Genomic DNA, 14,227 nt, shown 5'->3' with positions numbered 1-14,227 from the left:
TTACAACTTCCATTTTTTTGTCCTGTTTGCATATACAAAAGGCAGGGCAGTCCTGTGAGGTTGAAACACTGATTCCACTGATCCATCGCTGTAATAAACTTGTCCTTGTTGGAGATCCCAGACAGCTCCCTCCTACTGTAAAATCAGTAGTAAGTGTTCCAACTGTATTTTTTTCATGCTATATAGTGGATATAATATCAGAACAGTATTTATAGGAAATGTATAAAAGGAAAAAAAAGACACTTCAATGTCAGATCAGGGTGTCTTTCAGATAATAACTTTTGCCCTGCAAATTTGGGGTCTGTTATGCAGAGACTGTATCAATACTGCCTTCATATGTGTGCATAAAGCTAACACAGATGTGCGAGTGCAACCTCTGTAGACTTTCTTGGTGTAGCTTGGAACTGATTTCATGCACCATTAAGAATAACTATGGCAATACAAACTTCAGTGCAGCTTAGCACTTGGTTTGTTAGATGTTGTCTTGTGGCAGGCTCTGTTACTTCATTATGTGAGCTTCAGTCAGTGTCACGTTCCTTAAGGAATGGAGGATGAAGACTACCTGTTTGTATGGGGACTTCTTCACCCTACAGATGTGTTCTAAGGATGAACATATAGGAGCACTTTCTTGTATCCAACAGTAAGGAGGACTGTTTTAAAACTGGCTTCTCTAGAAGGGTAAATTACCTGGAGGCTGTGTACTTGTTTAACGAGATCCCACCTGGAAGATCTTGCTTTTCATTACTGTTGATGTTTTTAAAATTTTACTACGTTGTGGAAAGTTGTCTTGCTAAAGACTACACTGACAAAAATTCAGATACATGCAGGTGATCTTTACTGAAATAATAAGACTAACACAAATAGAATATTGAAGTGCAAGTAGTTGTCATTTTGTCAGTGATTTAGAAGTTTAGAAGAAAAACACCAAGTAGTTTTAAGTCCAAAAAGCAAATTCCTGTCGGTGATTTGGGACCTAATTCCCCAGAAGTCAATCTCATGTTTTCCCACTGGCAGAAAGCTCAGGAATATGGCTACGATCAGTCCTTGATGGCACGTCTGCACAGACACCTGGAGGAGCAAGTGCGGAAGAATGTTTTACGAAGCCTGCCAGTTGTGCAGCTGACTGTGCAGTATAGGATGCACCCTGACATCTGCCTCTTCCCATCCAATTACGTTTATGGCAGGACTCTAAAGACTGACAAGTGAGTAGCTCTCTGTTCTCCTTTCTGAGCAGGAGGAGGTATTTCAAAGAAACCTTTTCATGTCAGGATATTCTTTTGAGTCTAAAAATTATGGAGGATGGGAGCAGGGAGGGAAGGGGGGAAGATGCTTAATGGGAGAAAACTTGCATTCTGTCTCTTGTTAGTGCTGGCTGTGATATGTAAGTGTCCTGGGTTTGGCTGGGGTAATTTTTACAAGAAGCTGGGAGGGGGCACAGCTGGGGCAGCTGATGCAAACTAGCCAAGGGGATGTTCGATACCATATGATGTCATGCTCAGTATATAACTGGGGGAGCTGGCTGGGGGGAGGAGGGATTGTGGCTTGGGAAGTGGCTGAGCATCAGGTTCTGGCTGGTGAGCAATTGCATTGTGCATCACTCGTTTTACATATTCTTTTATTAGTATTATTGTTATTATTGTTTCTTCTTTCCTTGTGTTGTCCTGTTAAACTGTCCTTATCTCAACCCATGAGGCTTTAACTTTTTCTTCTGATTCTCCTTCCCATCCCACCGGGGCAGGGCAGGGAGTGAGCGAGTGGCTGCGTGGTGCTTAGTTGCCAGCCGGGCTTAAACCATGACAGTTGTTTTTGGCACCCAGCATGGGGCACGAAGGGTTGAGGTAGTGACAGATCTGACCAGAGCATGTTAAAACAGATTTGTTATATGCATTTCTTATATTAGTTAAATAGTCGCTGGTCACAATGTTAGTTTATTTTTTCATGTGGTGGTGTTATGTAAATTCTTATATGCACTATGTATTCCCTGTGGTGATGTTTATCACCTGTGGGAGAGGGATCAGGACTATCATTTTGCTGTACTGCGTAATGTTGACTTATGATTACATCACTAGTCATGAGGTTAAGCTGGTATTTCTATGCGGCATTGTTGTCATTCCCATACCTTGGGCACCCGCTCTTGGAATTTATTGGTAATTGTACAAATCAAGACTCGGATTCCCATCCATAAGCTGATTCATCGACTGGAGAGCCAAGGGGTGATCAGCAAGACTTGCTCGCCCTTTAATAGTCCCCTATGGCCAGTGTGAAAATCTAGTGGAGAATGGAGACTAACAGTAGACTATTGTGGCCTGAATGAAGTCACGCCACCACTGAGTGCTGCCGTACTGGATAAGCTAGAACTTCAGTACAAACTGGAGTCAAAGGCAGCCAAGTGGTACACCACAATTGATATCGCTAATGTGTTTTTCTCAATCCCTTTGGCAGCAGACTGCTGGCCACAGTTTGCTTTCACTTGGAGGGGTGTCCAGTACACCTGGAATTGACAGCCCCAGGGGTGGAAATGCAGCCCTACCATTTGCCGTGGACTGATCAAGACTGCCCTGGAACAGGGTGAAGCTCTGGAACACCTGCAGTACACTGACATCATTGTATGGGGCGACACAGCAGAAGAAGTTTTTGAGAAAGGGAAGAAAATAGTTCAAATCCTTCTGAAGGCTGGTTTTGCCCTAAAAAGAAGTAAGGTCAAGGGACCTGCACAGGAGATCCAGCTTTTAGGAATAAAATGGCAAGATGGCTGTTGTCAGATCCCAATGGATGTGATCAACAAAATAGCAGCTCTGTCTCTGATGACTAGCAAAAAGGAAACACAAGCTTTCTTAGGTGTTGGGGGTTTTTGGATATTCCAAATGCATATTCCAAATGACAGTCTGATTGTAAGCCCTCTCTATCAAGTGACCTGGAAGAAAAACAGGTTCAAATGGGGCCCTGAACAACAATAAGCCTTTGAACAAATTAAATGGGAGATTGTTCATGCAGTAGCCTTTGGGCCAGTCCAGGCAGGACAAAATGGCAAAAATGTACTCTACACTGCAGCCAGGGAGAATTGCCCCACCTGGAGTCCCTGGCAGAAGGCACCCGGGGAGACCCAAGGCTGACCCCTGGGGTTTTGGAGTTGGTGATACAGAGGATCCAAGGCCCATTATATTCCAACTGAAAAAGAGACACTGGCAGCATATGAAGGAGAGTTTGAGCTGCCTCAGAAGTGGTTGATACTGAAGCACAGCTCCTCCTGGCAGCCCGACTGCCGGTGCTGGGCTGGATATTCAAAGGGAGGGTCTCCTCTACATGTTGTGCAACTGATACCACATGGTGTAAGTGGGTCGCACTGATCACAGAATGGGCTCGAATATGAAATCCCAGTCACCCAGGAATTTTGGAATTGATCATGGACTGGCCAGAAGGCAAAGATTTTGGAATATCACCAGAGGAGGAGGTGACACGTGCAGATCCCACTGTATAATAAACTGCCAGAAAATGAGAAATATGCCCTGTTCATTGATGGGTCTTGTTGCATTGTGGGAAAGCATCAGAAGTGGAAGGCTGCTGTATGGAGTCCTATACGACAAGTCACAGAAACTGCTGAAGGAGAAGGTGAATCGAGCCAGTTTGCAGAGGTAAAAGCTATCCAGCTGGATTTGGACATTGCTGATCAAGAAAAATGGCCAGTGTTCTGTCTCTATACTGACTCATGGATGGTGGAAAATGCCCCGTGGGGGTAGTTGCAGCAATGGAAGCAGAGCAACTGGGAGCACAGAGGCAAACCCATCTGGGCTGCTTTATTGTGGCAAGGTACTGCTGCCCAGCCAGAGAAGCTGGTTGTAAAAGTATGTCATGTAGATGCCCATGTACCTAAGAGTTAGGCCATTGAAGAGCATCAAAACAACCAGCAGGTGGATCAGGCTGCTAAGATTGAGGTGGCTCAGGTGGATCTGGACTGGCAACATAGGGGTGAATTATTTGTAGCTCAGTGGGCCTGTGACACCTCAGGCTATCAGGGAGGAGATGCAACATATAGATGGGCTCGTGATCAAGGGGTGGACTTGACCATGGATACTATTGCACAGGTTTTCCACGAATGTGAAACATGGGACAATTGAGCAAGCCAAGCAGTTAAAGCCCCTATGGTATGGACAGCAATGGCTGAAATATAAATATGGGGAGGCCTGGCAGATTGATTATATCATGCTCCCACAAACTTGCCAAGGCAAGCACCATGTGCTTACAATGGTGGAAGCAACCACCGGCTGGCTGGAAGCATATCCTGTGCCCCATGCCACCGCACAGAACGCTATCCTGGGCCTTGAAAAACAAGTCTTATGGTGACGTGGCACCACAGAAAGAATTGACTCAGACAGCAGGACTCAGTTCCAAAACAACCTCATAGACACCTGGGCCAAAGAGCATGGCATTGAATGGGTATATCACATCCCCTATCGTGTATCACCTTCCCGGAAAATTGAACGATACAATGGACTGCTAAAAACTACACTGAGAACAATGGGGGGTGGGACCTTCAAACATCGAGATACACATTTAGCAAAAGCTACCTGGTTAGTTAACACTAGAGGATCTACCAGTTGAGCTGGCCCTGCCCAGTCAAAACTTCCATGTACTACTGTAGAAGGGGATAAAGTCTCCATGGTGCACATGAAGAATATGTTAGGGAAGACAGTCTGGGTTAGTCCTGCCTCAGGCAAAGGCAAACCCATCTGCAAGATTGCTTTTGCTCAAGGACCTGGGCGTACTTCGTGGGTGATGTGGAAGGATGGGGAAGTTCAATATGTACCTCAAGGGGATTTGATTTTAGGTGAGAATAGCCAGTGAATTAAATTGTATGATGTTAATTGCTAAATAACCCTGTTGTTGTATGTCATCACTACTACAGTTGCTATATGCCATATCAATGGTATTACAGTAAGAATCACCTAAATCACTGAAGGATGGATTTTTATGAAACTGAGCAAAGTGCAGTGGTGATGGAACTTGGACTGGCTTCAGCACTGGTGCCCAGCAACTTCAACATCGACATCTTCAACCCGTAGACCGTGGGCATGGGCTGTGCCAAATAGACCAGCTGCAAGTTCCAGATGCAGCATACAATAATCCAACACCACACACCATCTCTCCTGCCCTAAAAAGAGCGTTAGGACAGATGGAGCCACAAGGTCATAGATTAAATGAACTCAACAGACACGTTAGAGGGATGGCCCATAGACGAAGGGAATGATATCTCTGTGTGTGTGTATATCTCAAAAGACAGGAGAAGTGGTGGTAGATGACTGGAAAGTCTAGGATCTGGGCATGGCATAGATGGTATAGAACAGGGGGTGGATAATGTCCTGGGTTTGGCTGGGATAGAGTTAATTTTCACAAGAAGCTGGGAGGGGGCACAGCCAGGACAGCTGACCCAAACTAGCCAAGGGGATATTTGATACTATATGATGTCTTGCTGGGTATGTAACTGGAGGAGCTGGCTGGGGCAAGGAGGGGTTGCAGCTTGGGAAGGGACTGAGCATCAGGTTCCAGGTGGTGAGCAATTGCTTTGTGGATCACTTGCTTTATATATACTTTTATTAGTAGTATTGTTTTTTCTTTCCTTGTGTTGTCCTATTAAACTGTCCTTATCTCAACCCACAAAGTTTTACTTTTTCTTCTGATTGTCTTCTCCATCTCACTGGGGCGGGGGGAAGAGTGAGCAAGTAGCTGTGTGGTGCTTAGTTGCCAGCTGGGCTTAAACCATGACAGTAAGTTAAGTAAATCACTTAAAATTGAGCATACTTACTGCTTAGACTTCATTTTGAGGCCTCAGTATATGCAGGTAGCAGTGAAAATTAAGGATGCTGGAAAAAAAGCTGAAGGTTGCTTGTATTTGATAACAAATGAAGTATCAATTCTTAGAATTCCTCTATTCTAAATCCACATTTACCTAGTGATAAAAATGTTACTTAACAGAGCAACAGAAGAGAACAGATGTTCTTCAGAGTGGCCATTCCAGCCCTACCTTATTTTTGATGTAGGAGATGGTCGTGAGGAGCGAGAGAATGAGTAAGTCCTGTATTCTGCTCAGCCAAATTTTAGATTTGCTGAGAATTAATTACCTGCAGAAGAGTTGTCTTCTCTGCTGTATTGTTCCCAATATGCATTAAGTAGCTGGAACTGCAATTTCAACTTGATTTAATTTTACAAAAAAGCAGTTGTTAAATGCTTTTGGTGTGTTTTAATCTGAAACTGGTTTTTGTCCTGGTTTGAGTGTCTGTTAGATGCCAGTGAATGCCTACAATCCGTGCTACTTCTAGTAACTGTTTCCGAACTCCTGATTTTTATCAGTGACTTTGCTTTTACAGCTGCATGCTGAGGTAATGCCAGAAGGTGGCAGGCTCAGTCCTCACCTTTGCCTATTCTGTAAGGAAAGCAAAGCTATGTAGTTCTAAGGGAATGTAAAGTGCAGCCTTTCACTGCTAACACTTCTCATTGTTGTTAGCCCCTCGTCAGGGCCTGCTTGCAAAGTTATTTGAGCCTTTATGTGAAGGAGGCTGCAAAAGTTTGAGATAGGACTTTGACTTGCAATCCCCTACAAATTGGGCTGAAGCATTGAGTGTGAAAGAGCTGTCAAACATATTTCCATATTGTTTCCATTCTGTCTTGTTCAGCTCTTTCAGTAATCCTCAGGAAGTGAAGCTGGTGGTGGAATTAATTAGAACAATTAAAGAAAAAAGGAAGGATCTGGGTCTTCGTCGCATTGGAATAATTACCCCTTACAGCGCACAGAAAAAGAAAATTCAAGAACAACTGGACAGAGTGTTTAAGAATAACAGGTGAAGAAACCATGAGTTTTCAAATGGGACTTTGCTCTTGCATGGTAGTCCTTTGTTTATCCTCTTAAAACAATGGCAAAAACTGAAACTTTTTTCTGTGCTACTAAAAATCTGTACTTAGCCATGCCTTTAAAGGGGACATGCAAGACTTTTGCTTAAAACAGGCATGGCCTCTTTGTACCATTTCTTAGTTATTACTTGTATATGTGCTTTGATTATATTGCTGTTCTGAATAAAGCTGGTTTAAAAGAAAACCTAAAATTCTAAGCTGCATGGACCTGAACAGCTTTTCAGTAATGATGCTGGCCCCAGAAAAGTAAATTTAGCTTTAGGTTCATACACTGAAGCAGAAATTTACCCTGGGTTGTTTTGACAGATGATCATTAAGGATAGTGTTTAGGCTATTTGTGTCAGTGTGTTGGTTAAAAATTCAACTAACGTAATTTAATGGCTTGCTAATTCTTTCTTCAACAGCCCAGGAGAAGTGGACACAGTGGATGCATTCCAGGGACGAGAGAAAGACTGCATCATAGTGACATGCGTCCGGGCAAACAGCACTAAAGGGTCAATTGGGTATGTTTCTCTTCAGTGATTTGCAAGTCCCATTTCCGATGACACTCTAGATATAGTCGTTAGATTTTTAATATGACTGGTAAGAAAGTTTAGGAATCGCAGAGGTTCTTAAACTTGTTTAGACTTGCTGAGAGAACAAGTCACTACAGCCAGCAAATTAAAAGGTATCTGAATGCATGAATTAATGTTACTGGTTCGAGATCTCTGAACAAAAGGGATGTGGAACTAAAGTATTGTGTTCTCTGTTGCGTGCTGATGAATTTGCATGGCTGCCTTAGCCTGTCACTGTTTCGGTTTGGCAGGATTGGTCTTGGGAACTTGGCTCTTTGCATTAGTACTGCAGCAGTTATTTGTCTTATAGCTTTTGATATATATTGTGACTTTCTAAATGCTGCTCTCTTAAAATGAAATCCATTTTCTGTGACTGTCACTATCCTATTAATACAGCATTCGGTCTCTAAAAGTATTGTTAAATAGTTACATATGTTGCTGTGAATGTGATGCCGGTGAGCTAGATCTTTGATTTGTAGATGAATGTGCTTGTCTTGAGTTGGGAGGAGATTTGTAGGAAGTCTTGATTCAAGATTGCAGATTTGATAATTTTGTATGGGTTTTTCCTGTCTGAAACAGAAGGAACTAGATATGGGGTGTGCTGTTTACCCGCTACAGCATTTGTTGATTTGTTTCTGTAACTTAGGGATCATGTTAGTTTAAAAAATGGTATGCCTTATTATAGTACATTTTAAGGTAAACTATGGGAAGTCTGTTTGCATAAACAAATAAAAATCTTTTTTTCTGCATACCAGATTTCACTAAGCTACTTATGTTTCTCTGATACTAATTTTCTAATTGCTAGAGAAAGGGCTTTTAATTGTGCTGATCCATGGTACTTTGGGAAGGGGAAGAATCCAAATCCTATAGTAAACAACAATAATGCTTTTTGGAGACTTCTTAATCTGGTTGATTGAGTTTGGAAACTGAAGGCAGCTAGAACCTGCCAGTTCTTTTGGCTGACACGGGACTTAACCTCTATCTGTTCTTTTGGAAGAAAACTTCCCATCTTACTGTGCTGAAGCTTTATCTACTAAAGCTTTGGCAGTGCAATGCCTTAGAAGCTGTACATATTGATGTCTTGGACATCTGAGTTTCAGGGTCAGGTGTCATTGGCAAGGTGTGATGGGAAAGTTTGCATCACCCTTACCTATGATCTTGTAGTTGAGGAAAGTATTTTGGTCTCCAAGGTTGCTAGTCCAGCATTAAATTTACTCTGAAAGTAACTTGCAAAGGGAGAAGAAAGCTCCAAGAAATGACAATGGATTTTTTTTTCCCCCTTTCCTGAGAAAATAATATTGTCGTCTTTCAGTTTTAAAAGCTGTTAGGAATATTTAGTAGTCTTTCCAGATCCCTTCCCCCGCTCCACCCCTGCCCCCCGATACCTAGAGAACTATAATATCTGTGCTGCTGGATCCACTCCCCTGGTCTGCTTCCTGCCTCTCTTTTCCTGCACTGCCCGAATTTTCTGGGCTGGCTCTGGGGCTTTTGCAGTCTTTACTGCAGGGGTTGTGAACTTGCTGAAGAGCGGGTCTCAGTGCCATGACCACAGTATCAAGCACTGATATTGGACCTGCTCAAACTGAGTTGTACAAGGACTTGACTTTGTATTGCAAATTTTGTTAGTATAGAGTAAGCTGTGCATTTTGGGAGCTTTTTCATTAGAGAAGAAGTAGTTGATATGTTTCACGAACCTTTTTTTGGAGTTTTGGTAAATAAGCCCTAACAGAAATCAACCTTTAAGGATACACTAAACATTTGTTTGTTTAGGTTTCAGTACCTTGGTTTGTGATCCCACAAAAACAGACTTTCTTCTGCAGGAATATACTTTTCGCTCTTGAAGCATGACAAAGCAAAAGTCTTCCTTCGTGTGCTTCCAGTGCAGGTGACCTTTAAAATAAAATATTCATGTCCAGTGTTCAGTATTTCAGTAGAAAATTTTCCCGTTAATCATGCCAAATATTATTAATCTATTTCAGTTCAAGTCAAAAAGAAGCTTAAAGTCTTGATAGGTGAAGTGAGGTTGATGTCTTCTGTACTTTGAGGAACACTTAAGGAAGCAGTGGTTGGCATTAAGAGGGGATTTGCTCTAAGAAAGGAAACATTAACAGCAAGAGCTGGAAAGAACTGGAATTCCCTGCAAGGAATCAGAGTGGTGAAAGAAAGAAAACACAATTGCAGAGCCCTTCATGTAAGGCAGGGCTGCTGCAGTGGAATCTGGGAGTGGGTCATGAACTGCTGCTGCCTTTAACTGCTTCTGTTATCTTCATTTCACTGAAATTGAATATTACCTCTTTTTCTCATAACACTTAAACCTCATGGAAGTAGTAGTTTAGGAGCTTATTTTTGTCTTGTCACGTAGGTTTCTGGCGAGTCTTCAGCGTCTGAACGTTACAATTACCCGAGCCAGATTCAGCCTCTTTATCCTTGGAAGACTGAAAACGCTCATGGTAGGTACAGTGTTAATCAAATGATCTTCTGTGACCCACCCTTTTAGGTCAAGTCAGTGTTGGGAAAGTGAAAACCATCCTCAGACTGCTCCGGTCGATGAAAGGGGCCCCTTTTCTAGTGTATTGTTAAATTAGTACAGCCCAGGCTTCTGAAGGGTTCTCTTTGAAAGCTTTGGCTGTAACTGACAGAAAAGCTTTAAAAAAATCCCCCAAAACTGTTTTTCTTGCTTCCAAGAAGGAAAGGTAGAAATTACTCTCACCATGTGCTCAGTAACTAAATTGTAACACTGTCCTTTACAATTCAAGGGTGGGGGGTTGTAAAAAATCTTCTCTCTACTGGTAAAGATAGGATAATGGCAGGGCTACTTTCCTGCTTGATCCTTACTGTTCCTCCAGCTATTGCAGTTGTCACTGGATACATGAGCAAGGAAAATTATTTTAAAAAACCAAACCACCCTAAAACATTTGCCTGATCTTCAGATTATTGGTTTTGACACTACTTTGTGTAGTCATATGGTTTCTGAGGATACTCTTTGCTTGTACTCTTTGAAACAAGTGTTTCTGAAACAGAACTACATAATTGGGGGACTAAAAAGGCCCACTGAATGTGTAGGGAGTGCTCTTGAATAGGGTTAATGTCTTACACTATTTGATTTTTATTCTTTTTCGAAGGGTGGGGGTGTTAGCTACACCACTAGAGGGCATTAAAGCCATGTTCCTGTTTCACTCTCTGTATGAGAGAACTCTTCTGGCCTTCATAAATACAGAAATTGTCATTTTAAGTAGTAGCTCACTGATGGTTGAAAGTACCTTCCCTGTGTTACAGCAGCCAGAGTGCCTATTGCTGTTTTGCAAGTGAAACATAAGATTCTTCCATTCCAGAAGGAACATAACAGTGGTTTCCATGACAGTTGTGTCAGGTACCTTGATTAAAGGGGTTGTGCATCCTCTGACACCTCTGTCCATTTGTGTTGATTTCTTTCTGATAACTGTTTACTTTTGGGGGGGGTATCTTTTTTCTTTTTTTAAAGGAAAATAAAGACTGGAATGAGTTGATTCAGGATGCTCAGAAAAGAGGTGCCATTATCAAGACATCAGAAAAAAGCTACAGGAAAGATGCTGTTAAGATTTTGAAGCTCAACGCAACAGTACAGCCCTCAACCAAAGCAGGGACAAAGAAATCTCCTCTGTTGCAGGCTTGTCCTTCCAGTAGCAAGAGGGGTGAGCTTGCAAATCCAAGGGAGGCCCACAGCTCACGGGAACTCGCTGCTGGTGCTGGCCATGCAGTGCCACAAGGAAGCAGAGGGCCCCAACAGCCACAGAGGGCTCAGGCTGCAGACTCCAGGAGAGGCAGTACCTCCGCACCAGTGGAGGCTGCAGCGCTTCCTGCTGATCAAGAGAAACCACGGGACCCAAGGCTGGCAAGTATGGCGAGTAGAACTGAAACAAAAGGGAAGGAGCAGGCCTCAAAAGACAGCAGTCGGTCAGCCCAGAGCAATGCAGGATCAACGTCACAGCAAGGCCTCGGTGTGTCCTCGGCTGCCAGGGGTCAGATTTCCAGAACAGAAACTCCTAAGAAGCCCCAGCAAATGATGGGGCAATATGACATGCCTTCCTCGTTGCCTTACGCAGCTCGGCATGAGGGTGACCGGAGAGCTCCTGTATCGAAAAGCAGTTCAAAAGCCCACAGTGAAGGAGGTCAAAATAATAGCAGTAAGTGGAACAAAGACTATCAAGTTTTAACGAGGAGAACATCAGAGGAATCACCAGAGAACACAGAATCAAACAGTGCCAAGCGAAGAAAGACCTCTCACTGACTTTAGTATTGGCTCATTACTGAAAATCTATTCCCAGATTTCTGTCTAGCAAGGACTGTGTTTTAAATTATTTAGTACACCTGGAACTCCCTTATATTGATACCACTACTATCAGTAGATCCATCTTTTTCTCATCCTGTCCCTAATTGTGCAGGGGACTTTATACCTGACAGTTGATAGCTTTGAGCTTTTGAAAAAATCTGGGTAGCTGCATTGCTTGGAAGAGCAGGGAATTTTGTCATCTAGGAAGTTAAGTTTGTAAATGTTCGACAATGTATATTTGTACAGTATACAGAATTATTTTAAGATTTAATTTGGCAAATATACAGCTTCTTGTTTCCTTGTGCAAATGCTAATTTCTTAGTGATGTAATTTTTTTATGAAGAACCAGAGCAAAGCAAAAAAACCCCTAAACAACAAACAAAAAACCCCAAACCCCAAGAACAGCCAGACTTCTTTTTCCCTTTACACTAGTAAGTCTAATTTATTTGATAGCAAAGAGTGAATGTTGAAAATGTGGTAGCAGTGATTCTTCCTCATGCTCCACTAGTGCTTCAGGAAAGACTGAAGGCAGATGTACATTGGTTGAATGGAGAGTATTCTACTTATTTTGTATATTTTATTGCCTGTTTTTATAGGAACAGAAGAGCTTTCGTTTATACAAATGTGCCTTGAGTTTTGCTCTTGCTGCTACTTCATCAGTTGGAATCCTTTTCTTGTTGCAGTGGCAATGCAAGCCGCAGTTTAAAGCCTACAAGGTCTGTTTTGCTCCCAGTGAGTCAATGTGACGAATAATCAACAACAGCACTGTGGAATCTTAATCAAAGACCTAGTTAATGCTTATGGGTAATGACACTTGAGTTTTTGTATAGAGCTTTTGGAGATGTATAGAGAGAAAAAGGGCAAGCAGTTCATTCTAGGTGTTATTACTGGATTCTTTCCACTGTGTTGATGAAGAATATATAACCAATAAAATGGGGTGGGGGGGAAAATTGAACTACTTTTAAGAACACCTTCCTCTCATCGTAACATTTCACAATAAAAGTGGAATTATTTCTACTAAGAATGCCTTTGGGTCCCTGTGAAGTATCACTTTTTCTGGAGTATGTGTCTGTCTTGAGGTGAAGAGCAACATTTCATGTGCACAGAGTTTTGCATGGAGATAGTCTAGCATGCTTCTGCCTGAGGATGCAGCACCTTGCTATGTTACACAAGTTGTGTGCATTGTGAGTGGGCCAGGTTGCTATCTCTGTGCATCTGTGTTAAAATACAGCCTGCTATGAAGCAGGCGGTATTCTGCTGTCCCTTGCCAACTAACTTATGCCTAACCAATGTAAGGGCAGTGGCTTTCCCTAAGCAAATGAGCTGACAGACTTCTCTGGCCAGAATTTAGCCGTAATCATTAGTTACGTTTTCTGTCCCAACACATTCATTGCAATGATTAGTGTCAGCTTTGTCCTTTTAACCCACTGCCAAAGAGGTATGTGAGATCCAGTTCAGTGCCTTACAGTACAAAACAGCAGGTAGTGGTTCAAACTCTAATTGTCAGTAAAATTTAGCATCCTTAATGCATCCAAGCCCAGAACAAACATGTTTTACTGGTAGCAGCTGCATTGTAGGTGTGTTGGGAGGCTTTTAGTTGCTGTCTGTGGCTGTCCAGCTCATTGTGCTGCGTAATACAGAGCATTTTAAGATAATGGGAAGAATCTTTGAGATGCCTGTGAAGTGAAATCGACATATGTGCATTGTTTAGCTTTAGTTATTTGTTATGTTGCAATCTTAATTGCTTCAGCAATCTTAATTGCTTCAGTGAACCCTGACCACCTCTTGTCAGCGGTATATGCTCTCCTAAAACTGCCATGACTCTTCCTTGATGTTGTGTACCTTGTGTGAGAAGAAGGAAGGCTGCTTGAATGAATCTGACTGTCACAAATTGGACATTTCGGTCACTCCCACATCACGGAATCCACGCCCTATGTGTTATCTCCCTTTATGTTAATAGGAATATTTAAAAATACTGTCATCTTTCAAACCTCTTGGCTCTTCTTGGCAGGGGTGTGCTGACCTGCCTGCTGTTTCTACTTAGCACATTAAAAAGGCTGCTATTCTGCAAACAGCTGTAGGATCCTATAGCTGTGGAAGCCATTTAGACTGACTTTATGTAAATAAAGTGAAGCTGGCAACAGTGTGAATGAAGAAATGCTTTTCTGGCCATTAAATAAAATTTTGTCAAAAGAATATTTCTCTGAAACTTTTCTTCTAGTTTTCTTTCTCCTTAATCTGCATTTTGGAACGTGTTCTTCTGAGAGCTATACTTACCACATGCTGAAGGAATTTTGTTTTCACATTTCATTTTTGTTGTATTTTGTACATACCACATAGGTCACGTACTGTCTAATGCCTACATTTTTCCATAAATCATCTTTGAGGTGTGGTCAGTGGCTTAGACTTTTTTGCTTATTTAATACTAGATTTATCTGACTTAAATTGTCAATCTTTCAGT

General features: G+C 42.2%; 1 protein-coding gene across 6 annotated transcripts in view; it reads left to right on the top strand.

Moving 5' to 3' along the window:
- The window catches only part of SETX (senataxin), a 38,432-nt gene extending 24,470 nt beyond the window's left edge, over positions 1-13,962 (top strand). For 4 of the 6 annotated variants that reach the window (XM_069770770.1, XM_069770769.1, XM_069770771.1 and 1 more), the window contains 7 exons: positions 42-149; positions 1,015-1,202; positions 5,971-6,063; positions 6,669-6,833; positions 7,308-7,406; positions 9,820-9,907; positions 10,939-13,962. In XM_069770770.1, coding sequence (XP_069626871.1) covers positions 42-149; positions 1,015-1,202; positions 5,971-6,063; positions 6,669-6,833; positions 7,308-7,406; positions 9,820-9,907; positions 10,939-11,724 — 1,527 coding nt within the window. In that variant the 3' untranslated portion in view covers positions 11,725-13,962. Of the gene's footprint in view, positions 1-41; positions 150-1,014; positions 1,203-4,933; positions 5,919-5,970; positions 6,064-6,668; positions 6,834-7,307; positions 7,407-9,819; positions 9,908-10,938 lie in introns of those variants that run through there. The other 2 variants (XM_069770772.1, XM_069770774.1) reach the window with 2 other exon arrangements.
- The last annotated feature ends 265 nt before the right edge of the window (positions 13,963-14,227 follow it).

This window comes from Haliaeetus albicilla, chromosome 26 (assembly GCF_947461875.1).
Source record: "Haliaeetus albicilla chromosome 26, bHalAlb1.1, whole genome shotgun sequence".
Classification (NCBI taxonomy): Eukaryota; Metazoa; Chordata; class Aves; order Accipitriformes; family Accipitridae; genus Haliaeetus; species Haliaeetus albicilla.
This window is presented reverse-complemented; position numbering and strand designations above follow the sequence as displayed.